Raw genomic sequence first — 19,201 nt, 5'->3', positions numbered from 1 at the left:
TGAATGGGGTTTTTGGGGTCCCAGTGGGGTGTTGGGGTCCAGGAAGGGTTGGGGATTCCGAGGGGCATTTTGGGGATCCTGGTGGGGATTTTGGGGGGCCCTGAGCGTATTTTTGGCGGTTAAGATGGACGATTTTTTGGGGTCAGGGAGGGGATTTTTAGGGAATTTTCAGACGCTCTGATGGGGGATTTTTGGGGGTCCGGGAGAGTATTTTTGCGGCGATTTTGGGGGTGTTTTGGTGTGGTTTTAGGTCATTCCGGGGGTACCTGTGCGATGCCGGTGACGGAGATGGGCACCCCGTGGCGGGTGTAAACCTTCTCACTGCGCACGGGCAGCGTCAGCGTGTTCAGGGAGATCCTGGGGGGGCCGGGGGGGTCACCCCAAATCTCTGGGGACCACCCCTGAACCCCAAAAACCCCTCGGGCCCCTCCTCACCTCTGGATCTGCTGCAGGCACGGGATCACCAACACCCGGCCCCCGGCCACCATCACCGGGGGGCTGCGGCAGAAACCTGGGGGACACCGACAGCTGGGGGACCCCGAAACCCCGGGGGGACACGGGAACACCCCCAGGAATCCCCAGGAGAGGGTTGTGGGGTCCCAGGAGCGGTTCTGGGGGTGCTTGGGTGAGTCGGGGGAACCCCCCAGGAGATTTGGGAGGGAAGTTGGGGGGAAAATTTGGGAGGGGTCCCCAGAAGTCCCAGGGGGGCGGAATGGATGGGGGGGACCCTCGGGGAGGGGTTTGGGGAGTCCCTGGAGGGGTTTGGGGGAGGTTGGGAGGGGTCCCAGGAGTCCCGGGGTGGGTTTGGGGGTCCGGGGGGTTCCCAGGAGTTTTTTGGAGGGGAAGTTTCTGGGCGTTCCCTGGAGGGTTTGGGCCGGAATTTTGGGGGCTCCCGGGAGTTTTTTGGAGGTCTCAGGAGGTTTATTGAGGATTCTGGATTTTCCCGGGATATTCTGTGGGGATTTTGGGGGTTCCCGGGAGTTTTGGGGGTCCCCAGGAGCCCCCGGGCCCCCCGAACTCACCTGAGACCACCATGGCCTCGTTGGGGCCGCAGGTGAAGAACATCGCGGCGGGGGAGAGCCGGGGCTCGATGGGATCGATGGGATCGATCGGAGCCGATCGGGATCGATGGGGATCCACCGCCCCGATCCCGGCAGCCCCCGCGCTCGCCACTTCCGCATTAGCGAAGTGACGTCACCGAACATGCGGCTTCCCATTGGCTGTCACGCCAAGGGCGGGAAGGAAATGTCTGTTCTGCCTGGCAACCTAAGACGTCACTGACTCCCCGGCGCTCCATTGGCTGCGCCCCGCTCAGATTTCCGTATCATCCATGGGAAATGAACAATTTCAGTTCGGGATGAACCTGGAGGTGAGGGCAGTGACGGGCTCTGGGGAGCTCCAGACCACGGCCGGGTCGGGATCAGCTCATGGTCAGCTCGTGGCCATGGTCATGTCATGGTAAGAATCATCTCATGATCACACTCGTGTCATGGTCATGGTCATCTCCTTATAACCATCGTCTCATGCTCATGGTCATCTCACAGTCAGGATCATGTTGTGGTCATGGTCATGTCATGATCAAGGTCATCTCACAGTCATCATTATGTCATGGTCACAGTCATTGGTCACCTCATGGCCATGGCTGTGTCATGGTCATCTCATGGTCACAGTCGTCTCATGCTCATGGTCATCTCACAGTCATAGTTGTGCCATCATCACAGTCATGGTCATTTCCTGATCACCATCATCTCATGCTCGTGGCCAAGTCACTGTAATGGTCATGTCATGGTCAGAAGCATCTCCTTATCACCATTACCTCATGGTCACGGTCACCCCGAGGCCACAATCATTTCATAGCCACGGTCATATTGTGGTCACTTCACAGTCATCTCCTAATCTCAATCATCTCATGCTCATGCTCATGGTTGTGTCATGGTCGTTGCAGGGTCACCTCATGGTCAAGGTCATCTCATGGTCTTGGTCACCTCATGGCCATAATTGTGTCATGGTCACCTCACAGTCATCTCATGGCCACAATCGCATCATCACAGTCACGGTTGTGTCACAGTCATGGTTATTCCACGGTCACGGTCGTCTCATTGTAATGATCACCTCATGGTCACAATCATGTCATGGTTGTGGTCATCTCACGATTATCTCATGGTCTTGATCACCACACGGCCATGATGCGTTGTGGTCATCTCATGGTCATCTCTTGATCACAATCATCACAGGCTCACAGTCATGTCGTGCTCATCTCATTGTTTGATTTGATGCCGCTGTTACCTCATGGTCATCCCATGGTCCACTCATGGCCACAACCACATCATGGTCATTTTACAGCTGTGGTTGTGCCATGGCCATGGTTATCTCTTGGTCAACTCTCGAATCTTGTCGTGATCTTGATCAATTCATGGTTGAAGGTGTATTAATGTCACAGCCATGGTCATCTCATGGCCTTGATCACCACACGGCCATGGCTGCTCTGTGGTCATGTCTTGGTCACAATCATCTCATGCTCATGGTCACAGCTGTGTCATGCTCACATTCGTGGTTATCTCTCTGTAATGGTCATCTTATGATCATGGTTGTCATGGTCATGGTCATCTCATGGCCAGCTCAGGGCGATGGTCATTTCCTGATGACCATCATCTTAAGCTCATGCTTATCTCACTGTAATGGGCATCTCACAGTCACCTCCAGATCATGACCCCGCATGGCCATGGTGTGTTGTGATCATCTCATGGTCATCTCTTGGGCACAATCATCCCATGCTCATGCTCATCTCACAGTCACGGTTATCTGATGTCATGGTTATTATTGTAATGGTCATCCCATGGTCCTGGCTGTGTCATGGTCACGGTCATGGTCATTGTATGGTCACGGTCATTTTATGATCATCTCACGTTTGACTCATTTGCCACAATCCTGTCATGGTCATCTCTCGGCTGTGGTTGGGCCATGGTTGTGGTTATCGCATGATCACAGTCATCTCATGGCCATCTCATGGTCATGGTCGTTTCCTGATCACCATCATCTGATGCTCATGGTCATCTCACTGTAATGGCCATCTCATGATCATGTCATTGTCACCTCATGGCCACGATCGCGTCAGGGTCACCTCAAGGCCGTGGTTGTGCCATGGCCAACCCATGGTCATCTCTTGGTCCAAATCATCTCATGGTCAGGGTTGTGGTTGTGTCATGGTCACGGTCACAGTCATGGTCATCCCATGGCCACGGTCATCTCAGGGTTGTGTCACTCATGGTCACTCTCATCTCACGGCCATCTCGTGCTCGTGTCATGGACGTGGCCGTGGCCAGGGAACCTCTCTGAGATCCTGAGCCCTGATTTTGGGACACTCAAGGATAACTGGGGACAATGAAGCCGGGCCTGACCCCTGCCACCATCCCACTGCCCCTCCAGGAACCCAACGCAGCCAAACCATCCTGGGGACACCTCGGACATGGGACACAGAACAGGAAATGAATCCCAGGGGATGGAGCTGGGCATGGCTGGCAAGTCCCAATCCTGCTCCTGGTGTCCCCATCCCTGCTCTCAGTGTCCCCTTCCCTGTCCCAGTGACCCCATTCCCTTTCCTGGCTCCCAGAAGTGAACTGCCAGACACCAAGGGAGGAGGGAACCTGGATTTATTGCCCCAAGCAGGATAATTTCACACCAGAAGTGAAGCATGGTGAATATTTGTGTTCTTGCCTTTAAAACATTGGAAAACAGGAAACTGATCCACTAGCAAGAGCTGTGGTGTGAGTGGGAGCAGCGGGATGAGCTCTGCTGGCAGCTCTCAGCTTTCCTGGGAAGAGGGAAGGGGCTGGATCCAGCTCTGTGGATTGCTCAGGCGGTGATTCCTGCCGGGATGAGAGAGGGTCATGGTGTCACCCTGTCCCTGTCCCCATTCCACAGGATGGACCTGGCTGGAGCCCATGGAGAGCAGGAGCTGCTCCAGAATCCCCCCCTGACCCCGCCCCAATCCTGCTAAAATCCTGCTCCATCCATGCATCCCACCTGATCCCACTCCATCCATTCTGCCCCAACCCTGCTCCATCCACCCCACCCCATTCTGCCCCATCCACCCCACCCCAATCCTTCTCTGGAATCCCAACCTGATCCTGCTCCATTCCATCCCACCTGATTCTTGTCTGGAATCCAGCCCTGATCCCACTCCATCCCTCACACACAATCCTGCTCCAGCCATCCCTCCTGATCCTGCTCCAGAATCCAGCCCCGATCCCACTCCACAATTCCACCTGATCCCACTGTGGACCCTGCTCTGATCCGGAATCCCTCCTTGATCCCAGTCCATCCATCCTGCCCTGATCTCCCCCGGGAATCCCACCCCAATCCTGCTCCGTACTTGTGCTCAAGCCGTTGGTTCCCACGTCCTTTCCTGCAGAAAGAGAAGATCCATGAGATTCCAGCACAGATCACACACCAGGATTAACCCCAGGATCCGTTCTGGGATCCGCACGGGGGGGATCCAGAGCCGGATCAGCCACTGGAACTCACCGGCTGCCGGGTTGTATCCATTCCTGTCCCTCCTCCCTGTGGAAACAAAGGGGGATCAGCGCCGGTGGCACAGGATTCCCAGAATGGTGCTGGGTGGATCCGTGCACATTCCCGACCCCCATCCTGTGTCTTACCGGATTGGAGCCTCCAGACAACGAATCCAATGAGGGCAACGAGGATGAGGATGGCAGCGATGACGGACACAGCGACCACCACGGTGAGATTCCCGCCAGATGGCTCTGGGAAACGCGGGACAGTGAGGATCGGAATCCCCATTTGGGAATTCCAAATTCCCAATTCCCACATTCCCAGCCTCACCCCAAGCGAAGAGCCCGGGCTCCAGCATTCCGGGATGCTCCACCCTGCACCGGTACTGCTCCCGCTCCTCCGGCAGCGCCTCGATCCTGGCCCAGGTGTGGAAGGTGCCGTCGCTGTTGGGAACGATCCCGCCCCACTGCGTCTCCTGATCCAAGGTATCCCCCCCCTTCATCCAGCTGACTGTGATGGTGCTGGGGTAGAATCCGTACGCGTGGCAGGACAGGATCAGCGCCCCGTGTTCCTCTCTTCCAGACACGTGGACATCAGGGGGCTCTGCAATGGGATAATGCTGGAATTCGTGCATGGAGTTCCATGGGAATGGGAATAGGGTGAGCTCTACCCATGGAATTCCCTAGGAATGGGATTGGGGTGAACTCTATCCATGGAATTCTCACTGGAATGGGATGAGAGTGAGATCTGCCCATGGAATTCCCACTGGAATGGGATGGAGTTGAAATCCGCCTGTGAAATTCCGTGGGAATGGGACGGGGGTGAAATCTATCCATGGAATTCCCACAGGAATTACTGTGTTCCCGAGTCCTCCATTCCCAAATCCCAAACTCCCACAGGAATCCTGCTCCCACCTTTGCGCTCCAGCTCCTTCTGCCCATATCCGACGTATTTCCGGAGCCATTCCGGGCAGATGTTCTTCAGGTAATTCGTCCGCTCCTCAACCCATCCTTCCTGTTCCCAGTGTCTCCTGGTGATCTCGGCAGCGCTGTCGGCCGCCACCAATCTCCCGGATTCCAGGTCAAAGGAGATGAAATCCCGCCCGTCGTAGCCGTATCGGTAGGATCCACGGACGCTCCCGTCAGACAGGAGATCACAGCCAATACCTCGCAAACATGTGTGGAGACCTGGGGGGATTGTACCCACAGAGCCCCATGGAATTGTGTCCCAGCCCCACAGAGCCCCATTCCAGCCCTATGGAGCCCCAGAGTCTGAGAGAGACCACAGAGCCTCATCCCCGCTCCTGGGAGCCCCATGGATCCACATCCCAACCCCATGGACCCCAACCCAACCCCACAGATCCCATCCCAGCCCCATGGATCCACATCCCAACCCACAGATCACAAGCTATCCCATCCCAACCTAATGGATCCCCATTTTTATCTACTTGGAGCCAAATTAATCCACATCCAAGATCTACAGATCCCATCTGAACCCCACAGATCCTCTCCCCAGTCCCACGGATCCCATCCCAGCCCTATGAATCCATATTCAAACCCCTGAACCATAAAATATCCCATCCCAACCTAATGGATCCCCATTTTCAGCCCCATGGAGCCCTGTGAATTAACACCCAAGACCTATAGATCCACATCCCAGCCCCACAGATCCACATCCCAGCCCTACAGTTCCCCTTCCAACCCCACTGATCCCATCCTAGCCCCATGGATCCATACCCAGCCCCATGGATCACAAACCATCCCATCTCAGCCTAATGGATCCCCTTCCAGCCCCATGGAGCCCTGTGAATCCCCATCCAAGACCTACAGATCCCATCCCAGCCCCATGGATCCTCATCCCAGCCCTACAGATCCCATTCCAGCCCCACAGATCCCATTCCAGCCCCACAAGTCCCAGCCGAGCCCCACGGATCCCCATCCTAACCTCATGGATCCCCATCTAAGTCCTTAAAGTTTCTATCCTAGCCCCACAGATCCCAGCCCAGCCCCACAGATCCAGCCCAGCCCCATGGATCCATACCCCAACCCATGGATTACAAAATATCCCATCCCAGCCTCATGGATCCCCATTTCAACCACTTGGAGCCCTGTGAATGCACACCTGAGTCCTATGGATCCCATCCCAGCCCTACAGTTCCCATCTCAGCCCCACAGATGCCATCTCAGCCCCACTGACCCACAACCCAACCAGTGGATCACGAAATATCCCATCCCAGCCTAATGGATCCCCATTTTCAGCACCTTGGAGCCTCGTGAATTCACACCCGAGATCTATACATCCCATCCCAGCCCTATGGATCCACATCCCAGCCCCACAGATCCCATCCCAGCCTCACGGATCCAATCCCAGCGCCATGGATCCCCATCTCAGCCCTATAGTTCCTATCCTAGCCCCACAGATCCCATCCCAGCCTCATACATTCACATCCCAGCCCCACAGATCCCATCCCAGCCCCACAGATCCCATCACAGCCCCATGGATCCATACCCCAACCCCATGGCTCACAAACTATCCCATCCCAGGCTAATGGATCCCCATTTCAACCCCTTGGAGCCTTGTGAATGCACATCTAAGTCCAATGGATCCCAGTGCAGTCCTACAGTTCCCATTCCAGCCCCACAGATCCCATTCCAGCCCCACAGATCCACATCCCAACCTGTGGATCACAAAATATCTCATCCCAGCCTAATGGATCACCATTTTCAGCCCCTTGGAACCCTATGAATCCACACCTGAGATCTACAGATCCCATCCCAGCCCCATGGATCCTCACCCCAGCCCTACAGCTCCTCTCCCAATCCCCAGATCCCATTCCAGCCCCATGGATCACAAGCTTTCCCATCTCAGCCTAATGGATTCCAGTTTCAGCCCCACAGAGCCCTGTGAATGCACACCTGAGACCTATAGATCCTCAACCCAGCCCTACAGATGCCATTCCTGCCCCACAGATCCCATCCCAGCCCCACGGATCCACATCCCAATCCGTGGATCACAACATATGCCATCCCAGCCTAATGGATCCTGATTCCAACCACGTGGAACCCCATGGATCCACAGCCGAGACCTATAGATCCCATCCCAGCCCCATGGATCCCCACCCCAGCCCTACAGTTCCCATCCCAGCCCCACAGCTGCCCCCACTCACCCCCGCTCTGGTTGTATCGCTCCCGCAGTGTATCCAGGTCCCTGGCAAACACGTGCTGGTTCCTCACAGCAATCTGGGTCTCCTCCTGCCAATATCCCGGCTCAACTCCATCCTTTATCCACTGTGTCAGTGGCTCCAGCCAGCCCCGCTCGCTGTCGTACCGCATGAAGGGGATCCCATCCACGAACCCAATGGCCATGTACTGGGGGACCCCCGGGCTGGGCTCTGACACCGCCACATGCAGGTAATGCAGGGAGTGGAGAACTGTGGGGACATGGAGATTTGGGGGGTTGAGGAGGTCATGGATCAATGAAAGGGGAACTGGGAGAGCTGGGAAGGGGTTTGGGGATGCTGGGGCCAAGGAAAGGGAGTGCAGGCTGGGAGAGGTGGCATGGACAGGAAAGGGCCTGCAGGGGGTCCTGGGGTCCAGGAATGGGGGCTCAGGGGGGATCCCATGCTGTGATTCAGGGTTCAAAGGGATCCTGAACTCCAGGAATGGGAGATCAGATGGGTCCCAGGGCTAGATAAGGGGGTGCAGGAGGGTCCCGCTGCCAGGAAATCAATGTTCACGGGCGTCACCGTGCCCAGGAATGGGGGTTCAGAGGGGTTTCTCTGCCCAGGAATGGGGGTTCAGGGAATTCTCTTCCCAGAAATTTGGGTTCAAGTGGGTTCTGGTGCCCAGAAACGGCGGTTCAGGCGGAGCTGGGAAGGGGGTACAGGGGCGTCCCGGTGCCCGGACATGGGCGCTCAAGGGGTGCCCGCGATCAGGAATGGGGGCTCAGTGGATGCTGATGCCCGGGAATGGCGCTTCGGGGGGATTTCCCTGCGCACGAATCGGGGTTCAGGGGGGACCCGGTAACAGATAAGAGGGTACAGGGGGGTTCTAGTGGTGGGGAAGGGGATAGGACCCAAAATGGGGCTATGTGGGGGGTTCCCGAGCCCAGTAATGGAAGTTCAGGGAGGTCCCGGTTTCGGGGTTCCCACTAACCTCTCTCCGCGCCCCCCGGGTCCCCCAGGAGCCCCAGAAGCCCCAAGAACAGCCCCAGCCCGAGGGCTGGAGCCATGGCGCACAATCTTAACCCCGCCCACAGCCCCGCCTCCGCCCCCAGAGCCCTCTCCGGCCCCGCCATTGGCCCCGCTTTTTCCTGCCCGCCAATGGCAGCCCGACTTGTCAGTGACGTCACCAGGCGCCGGGCAGATCCCGGTCTCCCAGGTTGGGACGCGGAAGCGAAAAAGTCAAAACAAGGCGGGGCGGGGGTAAGGGAGGGGACGGGGGAATTCCAGAGAATCCCTCTGGATCCCCGCTGCGACCGCCCTGGAGCCCTCTCAGAACCCCCTGGCACCCCCAGAGACCTAATTAAGAAAGCGTCGGGAGTGGAGAACTGGGGGGACCCGGAAATTTGGGGGACCTGGGGATGCAAAGGTGAAGGCAAAGGGCGGGTCTGGGGTCTGGGAAGGGCGGGAGCGCCGGGGAGGGGTGCAGGGGGGCCCAGAACACGTGAAGGGGGTCCAGGAGGGGGTTTCAGTCCCGGATAAGGGGGTGCAGGGGCTCCTTGTGCCCAGGAACGGCGGCTCAGGGGGTTCCAGGTCAAGGAAAGGGGGGTGAGGCTGGGGGGTGCAGGGGGTCCCTGTGCCCAGGAAAGGGGGTGCACGGGTCCCCGGTGTTGAGGAAGGTGGTGGGTGGGAGCTGGGGAAGGCAGGAGTGAGAGTCCAGGGGGTGCTGGATCAAGGAAAAGCAGGGGCTAGGGTCTCTGTGAGGGGGAGGGCTGGGAAAGAGGCTGCAGGGGGGCATTGGTGCTGGATCAGGGGTGCAGGGGGATCCCCGTGTGTAAGACGGGGGGGTTTCTCTCATCTGCCTCACAATCGTCGTGAAAAAAGGCAGAGACTGGGACCACTGAAAGAGGATCCTGATTGACATCCTGGTTTGGTGGGAGCGTCCCGGGGTCCTGAGGCAGGAGCAGAGCTTCTGGCCTGCTGAGCCATTGTTTGCAGGTGTGTTTGCTGTATTGGAACACTGGACCTAGTGGAAGGAGAAGGGGCACTTTGCCCTTCTTCACCTGTACCCATTTTGCAACAATGGCCCTGGAATCTCCCCACCTCTCGGCTTGGCTGGACTCTTTTCTGGAATGACCTTTGGGTGGTCTCCACAGAAGACCCTTCATCTGTTTTACAACCACCGTGATGGACCAGATGGACCAGATGGACTGGGATGGGAGAAGCCTTTTCTCCAAGGACTGAGACATGAGACCCCTATATAGAAAAACTCCTTTTCCTCCCAAAGACTGAGCCTGAAACCTCTAACCCAGGGGGGAGGGTGCATGGGGGAGGCAAGTTGCTGCAGGTGTGACCACTGGACCAAGAAGACAATAGCCCTCTCCCACTGCTGACCAGATGAGATCATAGGACTATTGTATCTTTTCTCCCCTCCTTCCATGTGGGGTTTCACCCCCGGATTGGGATGACCCCAAAAGATGGAAAAGTCCCTCCTCCAACCCGTGCCTTCGAAGAAAGACTCAGTAGTCTTCTGTTGTCTGTTCTCAAGGTTGTTTATTGTTGGTTATCTACAAGATTCTTCTCCCTGAGCTGCTGTGGCCTGTTCAGCAGCTCAGACAAAGGCACACTGCCCTCCCAGGGGGCTGGTGCCATCTTTTATATCATATATTACGTACTACATGTTTATACTTTCTCCCCAATGCCTACTATCTATATTGAATGGTGACTTTCTACTCTAAACCAATCTGTGAGTGCCAACATCACCAAAGACATGGAGGTTAGGAAGGAGAAAGAAAGAGAACAGGGCACACCCAAGTCCCTCCATCTTAGATCTCCTGACCCCCATGTGCAAAACTTGGACCCCTGCGTACAAGGCTTAAAACCCCCCTGTACAGCACTCAGAAATCCTACCCTTTACTTCGTGACTACTTCTACTACAATATCTAAACTTTTGTGACTTCTCGTTCTTCCTGCAAAGTTGGTAAACTGTTCCATGGGTCAGATTCAAAGCCACAGGGGTCTCTGGCTGCATGCCAGGGTCTCAGATGCTTTTGACCTGGGTCTGGAACGTCCGAGAGTGCCTGTGGGACATTCTGAGTTCCGACATCTCCCCCTCCTGTTTGCACCAAAAAAACCTCTCTTGCCACTTTGTTCATGACCCACTGAATGCACAGAAAGATGCACGGCAGAACAAGCAGAAGAACTAGAAGTCCTATAAGAATATAAATGGCTATTTTTACAAGCTCCCTCCACAATAGTGAAAGACTAAAAAGGTTAATGAAATCATCCCACCAGGATCCTGTAACTTTTTGCAATTTGCTGATGCTATTTTGCATTTGTTTTATATTTTCATGGATAGATTTTGAGTGATCAGACAAGTTCATGCAGCACATCCCCTCAAATTCCTCACACCTGTGCCCATGTGACAGCAGCAAATAATCAATTGCTGCCCTGTTCTGGAGTGTTGCTTGTCTCGCACTGTCGATATCTGTTAACGTGTCGCTCAGTGCAGAGGAAATGGCATGAGTATGCTAGCTCAACCAACACGCCATGTGGTCCAATTGTGTCAAGGCCTCCCCTGATGCAACTTGGGGTGAGAAAATTGCTACTGCAATTCTCCGAGCCTTACTCCAGGTATAAACTTCATCATCGCAATTTTGACTGTATTGTTCAAGGGATCTTATTTCCCTGCGTGTCTGTTCCCTTAAAATTTTCAAATTAGGTGTTATCAATGTAAGTTCTCCAATGCTGCATGGACCGCCCTTGATTTTTGCAGGGATAGCAGGCCAAATTCTGTCCCCACAAATCAAGAACACTCCTTTTGGCAAAGTTGCTGGAGCTTGGAGGGATGATTTGCTCATCATCTTTGTGTAATTACACCAGGATGATGCATTTCTATAAAAAGGCTGGTTTGGAGTGACATCTATAGTATGGTTATCTGTCTCTGTCACTCCCAATGGATTAAATATGATACAAAATTCCATCCTTGTCGACCCAAAGATGTCCAGTTCCTGAGGTTTGAAATGAGCCACAGGAAGGAACTGTGTCCAAACACGCCATCCCTCCACTGGATCCGAAAAAGATTTCAAAACCTTTGAAGGGATGTTCTTTGGGATCGGCCATTCTTTCACTGGCACACCTACCAAACATGTGGAAAATGGTTTCCCTGGTCTTGAATGAGTCAGACAAATGCTGTCTAGACCCGCTGCCTCTGCCAAAGTCTTCCACACATTTCCCTTTGGTTGTCTCACGGGAAAATCTGTCCTATTGCCCAAAGCAACAGGCAGGAGAATGAAGCACATGAGCACTATCTGTCCAAACCCCGTGCCCATGTCCTCACTCTCTGCGAGAGACCCCGCAATGCAACAACACCCAAAAGTCACTTGAGTCCCAAGAAAACCCTCAAGTCTCTAAATTTCAATTGTCGTCTGATGAGATGTCTGCAGTGTTGTCGTCTGCCTTCGCCTGCGTGCTTTCTTCTTTGCTCCTTGAGTCTGTGTCCACTTTTGTCTGCGTCCGGTAAGGTTTCACCTGCCTTGCTGACACCCACTTCAGCCCTTGCCCTGTGGAGACACAAGCGAAACCCTTGCCCCAAGTGATTAATGTGAATGGGCCTTCGATTGGTCCTGTCTCTGGGTTTCGGATCAAAACTAAAGGATTCTCCCTTAGTTTTGCTTGTGTGCTGTTCGTGAAATGCCTGACAATTGGTGGAGTGGGCTCTGAGAAAGAACCATTTAAAAAATTCAACACATACAGAGCTTTGTTCGACCGCATATAAGGTGTCGCGCCTGCCTCCCCCCTTTTTTGTTTATCCAAAAGGGATTTCAGGGTGTGATGTGTTCTTTCGATGATTGCTGGACCTGTGGGAGAATAAGGAATGCCGAAAGTGTGTCTGACTCCCCATTTTTTTAAGAATTTGTCAAGCACCTTGCCTGTGTAAGTTGGTCCGTTATCTGTTTTTATTTCTTGTGGCACCCCTAATGATGCAAATGCTTGTAAAAAGTGTCTGCAGGCATGTTCTGCGGTTTCCCCTGTATGTAATGATGCAAAGATTGCCCCTGAAAATGTATCAACTGAAACATGGATATTTTTGAGTCTCCCAAAAGATGGGTATTTTGTGACGTCTGATTGCCACAGCTGAAGACTTTCCAATCCTCTCGGATTGACTGCTCCTGTGGATGCAGGTGGCTGCACAAGCTGACAATCTGGGCAAGCACTGATGATCTCCTTTGCTTGGCTTTTTGAAAGGCGAAAGGATTCCATCAACGCCTCTGCATTTTGATGGAAAAATGCATGGCTCAATCTTGCTTGTTCAAAAATGTCTGGCAATGTCTGTGAGATGGGCATTGTGAGTTTGTCTGCACGAGCATTCCCTTCTGCTAAAAACCCTGGAAGTGAGGAATGTGCTCTGATGTGTGTAACAAAGTATTTGTGCTCTCTGTTGTCTAGGATTGATCTCATACATGATAAATATGAATATAAAATGTCATTGTCTGTGTGCTTTAAAAGTGATCCCTCCAATCGTTTGACCACATTTGCAACATATGCTGAATCTGTGATCAGATTGAGAGGCTCCTGAAATAATTGAAAAACCCTGACTACTGCTGCCAATTCCACAATTTGCGGTGAACCCTGTACTGTTTTGATGTCTGATTCCCATTCCCCTGTTTTTGTGTTTTGCCATGTGATCACTGATTTGTGAGTTTTCCCTGAACCATCAGTGAACACTGTCACCCCCTCCACCGGTTCCTGACTTACTTTTGGTTTTTCCCTGAAACTTATCTTTGCATTTAACCTTCTGTGAGCTGGAAAGTGAATTGTACAAATTCTTGGGTACCCTAACAAAGCGATTGACAAATCCTGTGATTTTTGCATTGCCCACTCAAAATATTTTCTCTTCAAAGGTAAGTGAATGATTGAAAAGTCTTTGCCTGACATTGTCAGCAACCTTGTTCTTGCCTTGATGATGACCTGAGCCATCATCTCCAGATCTGTGAGGATTGTTTTTGAGGGCCTGTAAGCTAAAAAAACCCACTCTATCATTAAAAGAGGATCCCTTTGAGATGAATCCCATTGAAAAATCAACCCATACAGTTGTACTGTTTCCCCCAGCACTGCCAAATGGAAAGGCAGTGATTTCACAAAGCAATGTGCTTGTCTCTGCTGGATCATTTTTGTGATCTTTTCAAGATCTCTTCACGCTTCAGGTGTGAGAGTCCTGGGAAATTTGATGTTGTTGTCCCCTCTCAAAAGGTTGAGCAATGATGAAATCCACCCAAACGGGATCATTTGTTTTCCAAGTCAACTTCAGAGTGGTGAGTGCCACAGTGACCCCTGTTAAAAATCCAATTCCAGTTTCAGTCCCCACTGTGCCAAGAGGTCTCTCCCCCAAACTGTGATGGGCCTCTGCACGATGAAAGGACGGATGATTGCCATTTTTCCCCCTGGACCTGTGACAACGATTGTGTTCTCACTCTGCATGCATAGGGAACTTCCCCCTATGCCTGTGAGAGAACCCAAAGGTGCAACCAAGTCCCATTCCCGGGGCCAAAAGACGTATGAGATGTCTGTGACGTCTGCCCCTGTGTCGAGCATCCCTGTGATGATGACTGTTTTCTTGTTACAAGTCAACTGACAGGTAACAATTGGTCGATCTCGGCTCAAATGTTTCACCCAGGATGCATGTATTTCCACTTGGTCACCAGAAAAAGAGTCCTGTTTGTTGAACACTGGTATGATTTGCTTTTCTGCATGGGATGGCAAAGCCATGGCCTGGGCTATCGGTGTATTTTTTGGGATTGTCAAGGGTAGTCGAAGAGCTTTTGCCGTGACCATCAGCTCCTCTTTGCAGTTTGCCGAAACCATGGATGGATAAACAACAAGTCCAAGGATGCTGCTCCTGTCTCTGGCCATTATCAAAAACTCCTGCCTTTTCCAAGAAGTCCCAGTGACACCCGTGGGTATCATCACATGACTGTCATCCATAAGACACGTCAATTTGGAGGCTGCCAACACGCACTGGAAGCCGGGTGGTACCAAGTCTGGGTCGCTGGGGATCCTGGAGATTGCTCTGCTGAGTGGTTCTGTTTGCTGTTCCCCGATGATTTTCCCTGCTGACTTTGCATCACCGCCATTATTTGTGTCGGAGCGCGCTGACGATGATTCGTGCTCTTTTTCCCGTTTCCCGGATGTGGTAGAGGTCTCCCGTCCACATCTGTGTGTCTTCTTCTCCGCTTGTTGAATGCTCAGCGTTTTCTTGCATTCAATACAGTTTCACATTCTTCACTGAAATCCACCTGTACTTTGTACCTGTTAAAACACAAACAAATCCACGTCCCCGCAGGGACTGGGGGATCCTCTCAAAATCCCAAAAATGAAGAATAGGTCTTGATGTGAAAATGAAACCTTGATCTGTTCTGTTTTGCAAAATTGCATAGAGAAATACAATACAACAGTAATTAGAAATCAACCAAATAACACAGACCATCAATAACACGTGTGAAATCACACAATTATCAAGCACTACAACATTGGACTGTCATCCCAGAGTCTGCAACAGCTGATGAACCTTAAAACAACAGAAGATTGAAGAAATCATGTCCGGATTCATGTTTCTCCAAGCTCCCTTTGAAAACCAGCTCAGCTGTCATATATGGTCAAATTGCCAAGTCAAAAGGACTTGAATACTTTTTGATGCAGAAAACTTCTGGGTTGATTGTCAATCACTCCACCAAGTAGAGCTAAAGCTTGGCCACAGCTCGAACTCTAATTGGTGAGTATCACTCAACACATTCTAAAACAAGACTCTTAAAAACAACAGTTATGAATAAGAAACCTTAGGATTAGAAATCATTCACACCATGAGATAACATGATAGGGATTCTTCAAACACAACAAACCTCTTCTTCAGAGATGTGAACTTCGTCACAGTCAGGATTGTGAACCTAGATCTGGACACTGAGAGTGAAAGAAGTGCAGCTGCATGAAAGACTGACTACCTGATGCAATATTGAAACCCAAAAACCTAAGAACTTAATGTTACAACTGAATTCTCTGCTGAAGTACCTCTGTAATAATGACTGAAGAAAACCATGAGACTGGCAATCTGGATAGAAAAACCCAAAAAACATGTGAGTAGTTAAGAAATCAAAAGACAGGATCCTGAAGAGACACATGTCTTGCAGATGATCACAAAAAAGATAAAAGATTATCACACAAAGACATGAAAGCCGGCTGTAAATACTACAACAATACCTTAACAATAATACTTATCACAAGACAATCTTTTTAAAGCATTCATATAACATCAACAACCATCATTATTTATCATTATTACTTATAAAAATTAAAAATAACAAAGGTTACAAACTCAATACCAACAATTCCTAGAACTCTGAACCTTTGGGAAATCAGCTGATGACCCCACAGACTCTTTACATAATGTTTTGTTTCCCTAGGAAGCATTTTTCACAGTAGAAAAACAATAAAATCCCAAGAAATTACTGATATGAAAATACCTATTTAGAATTTCAACCCTCAAAAAACTTTGTTTGACTGGAACATAGAACTCTGCACTTGTAGCATTGTCCATGTCTTCTGCATCTGAATCATGGTCCTCTGGCAAATGCTTTTGCCATCACTTCTGTGGAACCTGCCTGTGGAAGAACTGAACCAATTGCCCCACATAACATCTGCTGCATTTTTTTTTTTCTGGAGTTGACCCTGTTGAAAAACTGGATAAAACACTGTGAAAATTCTCAGAAGTTTCTCATCCTGCCCTTGGAAAAGTTTCCAGACCTGTTTTTTCCCCAAAAACCTGCCTGGAGTTCTGGCTGCTGTGGTTGCCTAGCAACTCTGACACAGCGCTGCCTTGAAGGACATCTCCGCCCTGACCTTGTCCCGTCTCTGCCTGTGCCTGCTCTGCTGTCCACCGGGATCCGCCTCCCCTGGCTCCGTGCCAACGTCCACAACCGAGCGCGCGATTCCTGTCCCGTCTGTGCCCATTTCGCGTCTGCAACATGCGAGCTGCCCCTCCCCGACCAGGTAGGGTTTCGCTCCACCGACACGCGCGCGCACTGGCGCTGCCGCTCCTGGACGAGCATCCGCCGCGGATCTCTGCTCTGTCTCAGTGAGCTCAGTCCTGCCAGCGGCACTGCTGCATGTGCAGGAGCGGCCCCCCCCCGCCTGTCGGGCGGCCGTCTCCGCGGCCGCGCGGGCTCTCAGCATGGAGCGCGTCACGGCACCCTGGGAACGCGCAACCGCCGCGCCCGTGCTTCCCGCCGCCGCTGCCTCTCCTGCCGCCGGCACTGCGCATGCGCGCACCGCTGCCGCCGCCGCCACGCCCTCCCTGCCGCTGTTGCCCCCCCGCCAGCCTCCGCAACCCCCGCTGCTGCCTGTGTGGGCCCCCCGGGCTGCCGGCTTACCAGTGCCACCTCGGCATGGGTTCTGTGCCAGCCGCCGAAAAGCAGCTCCTTCTCCCGTCCTGCAATCTCTCTGCCCCCCATCCTGCCGTCGCCTCTGTGACGGGCTGCAGTTCTGGGGAACAAGCCACAAAGAAGGCAAAATCCCAGTCCTTCAAGCCGCGCTTTCCCGCAACTGGAAGAGGTGTGCCTGGGCACCCTGTAAGTCCTGAAGGTGATAACGATCCCCCCCCACCTTTTGGTGAGAGTCAGTTCTGTTCCTCCTAATTTCATAACAGTAAACCCCGTCTGCGGATGGCTAGACGATTCCCTCTCTTGCGGATGGCAAGAAGGCATCCCACCCACCCCGACTGGTGGGAGTCATTTCAACTGCCTGCTGATAAAAGGTACCCCCGCGGCACTCCGCGAAATTTCCTCCAGCATTACTCTCTCTGGAACCAAAAGTTTCAAGGCCTTGTTTTCTTTCCCTGTTGCTAAATGATAAAGATGTCCATTAATCTCCCTGAGTTGTTCCTGGGAATATGCTTTCCCCATGTTCTTAATTTTGACTGATCTCACCAAAAGCTGAATCAACGCGAGGTCGGTCCGGAGATGGTCCTGGTCCCTGTCCAGCAGTTTTTCAGGCATGGAATTCCAGCTGTGCGTTTCTGGTTTTCTTCCTCTCCGGGCTGCTCTCGAGGCGATTTTATCTTGGTGATGTTTTTGTTTCGGGCTCTCTGCTCTCTCTCTCTGGAACTTTGGAGTGTGCCTTCTTCCCAGATTGGGTTTGGAGGTCGTCTGATGGTTTTATATCTTTGCCTCAGTCGTGCCCACCCAGGGATGCCAGATGTGGGGTTTCACCCCCGAATTGGGATGACCCCGAAAGATGGAAAAGTCCCTCCTCCAACCCGTGCCTTCGAAGAAAGGCTCAGTAGTCCTCTGTTGTCTGTTCTCAAGGTTGTTTATTGTTGGTTATCTACAAGATTCTTCTCCCTGAACTGCTGTGGCCCGTTCAGCAGCTCAGACAAAGGCACTCTCTGCCCTCCCAGGGGCTGGTGACATCTTTTATATCATATATTACGTACTACATGTTTATACTTTTTCTCCAATACCTACTATCTATATTGAATGGTGACTTTCTACTCTAGACCAATCTGTGAGTGCCAACATCACCAAAGACATGGAGGCTGGGAAGGGGAAAGAAAGAGAACAGGGCACACCCAAGTCCCTCCATCTTAGATCTCCTGACCCCCATGTACAAAACTTGGACCCCTGCGTACAAGTTTTAAAACCCCCCTGTACAGCACTCAGAAATCCTACCCTTTACTTCGTGACTACTTCTACTACAATATCTAAACTTTTGTGACTTCTCGTTCTTCCTGCAAAGTTGGTAAACTGTTCCATGGGTCAGATTCAAAGCCACAGGGGTCTCTGGCTGCATGCCAGGGTCTCAGGTGCTTTTGACCTGGGTCTGGAGCGTCCGAGAATGTCTGTGGGACATTCTGAGTTCCGACAGCAGCCCTGTTTTGAAGCGTTGCATATCGAATAGAATCAACATCAAGCAAAAGGCTAGAAAGTACCAAAGAGGTGGCATTGGTTTGTTTAGCAAGCCAGCATCCTAGCTCATTTAAAATGGCATGGGCACCTGCTGCCGATACTCCTGGAGTCAAAAAGGATGCTGCCACTATGGACCCTGGGGACCAAAATTTTCTAACACAGCTGCTCGGGTCCATTTAGCAGGTACCCACAAGGATCCTGTAGGGGTAGAAACACAAAGATATCCGTGGCCCCAATATAATACCTTAGCAGGACCTTGCCATTGTCCTGTCTTAGGATCCCTGTATTTTACCCACACCTCCTGCCTCACACTATCTTTCTCTTGTACATAATGCCGAATTATGGCAGGGACTTGGCTTTCCCCAAAAACACACAAATGATTCAAAACAAATAGGCACCTTAGCAATCTTTCTTGCGGCTCTCTAATACCTGTGTATTTACCTGGATATCTTTTCAAGGTACCATTAGCTCTTTCTATGATCACCTGTCCTGTCGGGGAATTAGGGATGCCTGTCACGTGTTCTATCCCCCACATTTGCATGAACTGCTTAATTCTTTTGCTGCAGTAAGCAGG

General features: G+C 52.1%; 2 protein-coding genes across 2 annotated transcripts in view; both read right to left on the bottom strand.

Moving 5' to 3' along the window:
• Nucleotides 1-240: 240 nt before the first annotated feature.
• Nucleotides 241-1,173, bottom strand: LOC119696638 (flotillin-1-like). Its single transcript, XM_038126441.1, has 3 exons — nucleotides 1,023-1,173; nucleotides 436-511; nucleotides 241-357 (listed from the first exon to the last, which is right to left on the bottom strand). The coding sequence occupies exons 1-3, from the start codon at nucleotides 1,063-1,065 to the stop codon at nucleotides 252-254; spliced, it is 225 nt and encodes a 74-aa protein (XP_037982369.1). The 5' UTR covers nucleotides 1,066-1,173; the 3' UTR covers nucleotides 241-251.
• Nucleotides 1,174-3,700: 2,527 nt separating this feature from the next.
• The window catches only part of LOC119696607 (class I histocompatibility antigen, F10 alpha chain-like), a 38,340-nt gene continuing 22,839 nt past the window's right edge, over nucleotides 3,701-19,201 (bottom strand). Inside the window, exon 8 of the mRNA XM_038126397.1 lies at nucleotides 3,701-3,866. Within this exon, the coding sequence (XP_037982325.1) occupies nucleotides 3,853-3,866 (14 nt within the window). The 3' untranslated portion in view covers nucleotides 3,701-3,852. The remainder of the gene's footprint in view (nucleotides 3,867-19,201) is intronic.

This window comes from Motacilla alba, unplaced genomic scaffold, assembly GCF_015832195.1.
Source record: "Motacilla alba alba isolate MOTALB_02 unplaced genomic scaffold, Motacilla_alba_V1.0_pri HiC_scaffold_34, whole genome shotgun sequence".
In the NCBI taxonomy this organism is placed as follows: domain Eukaryota; kingdom Metazoa; phylum Chordata; class Aves; order Passeriformes; family Motacillidae; genus Motacilla; species Motacilla alba.
The sequence above is the reverse complement of the archived record's forward strand: the minus strand, read 5'-3'. Positions and strand labels throughout refer to the sequence as shown.

Coding starts and splice junctions, on each gene's coding strand:
- LOC119696638 (XM_038126441.1), bottom strand. CDS start 1,065: ATGTTCTTCACCTGCGGCCCCAACGAGGCCATGGTGGTCTCAG. Junction 512..1,022: donor CGAGGCCATGGTGGTCTCAG/GTGAGTTCGGGG, acceptor GGTGTCCCCCAG/GTTTCTGCCGCAGCCCCCCG. Junction 358..435: donor TGCCTGCAGCAGATCCAGAG/GTGAGGAGGGGC, acceptor CGGCCCCCCCAG/GATCTCCCTGAACACGCTGA.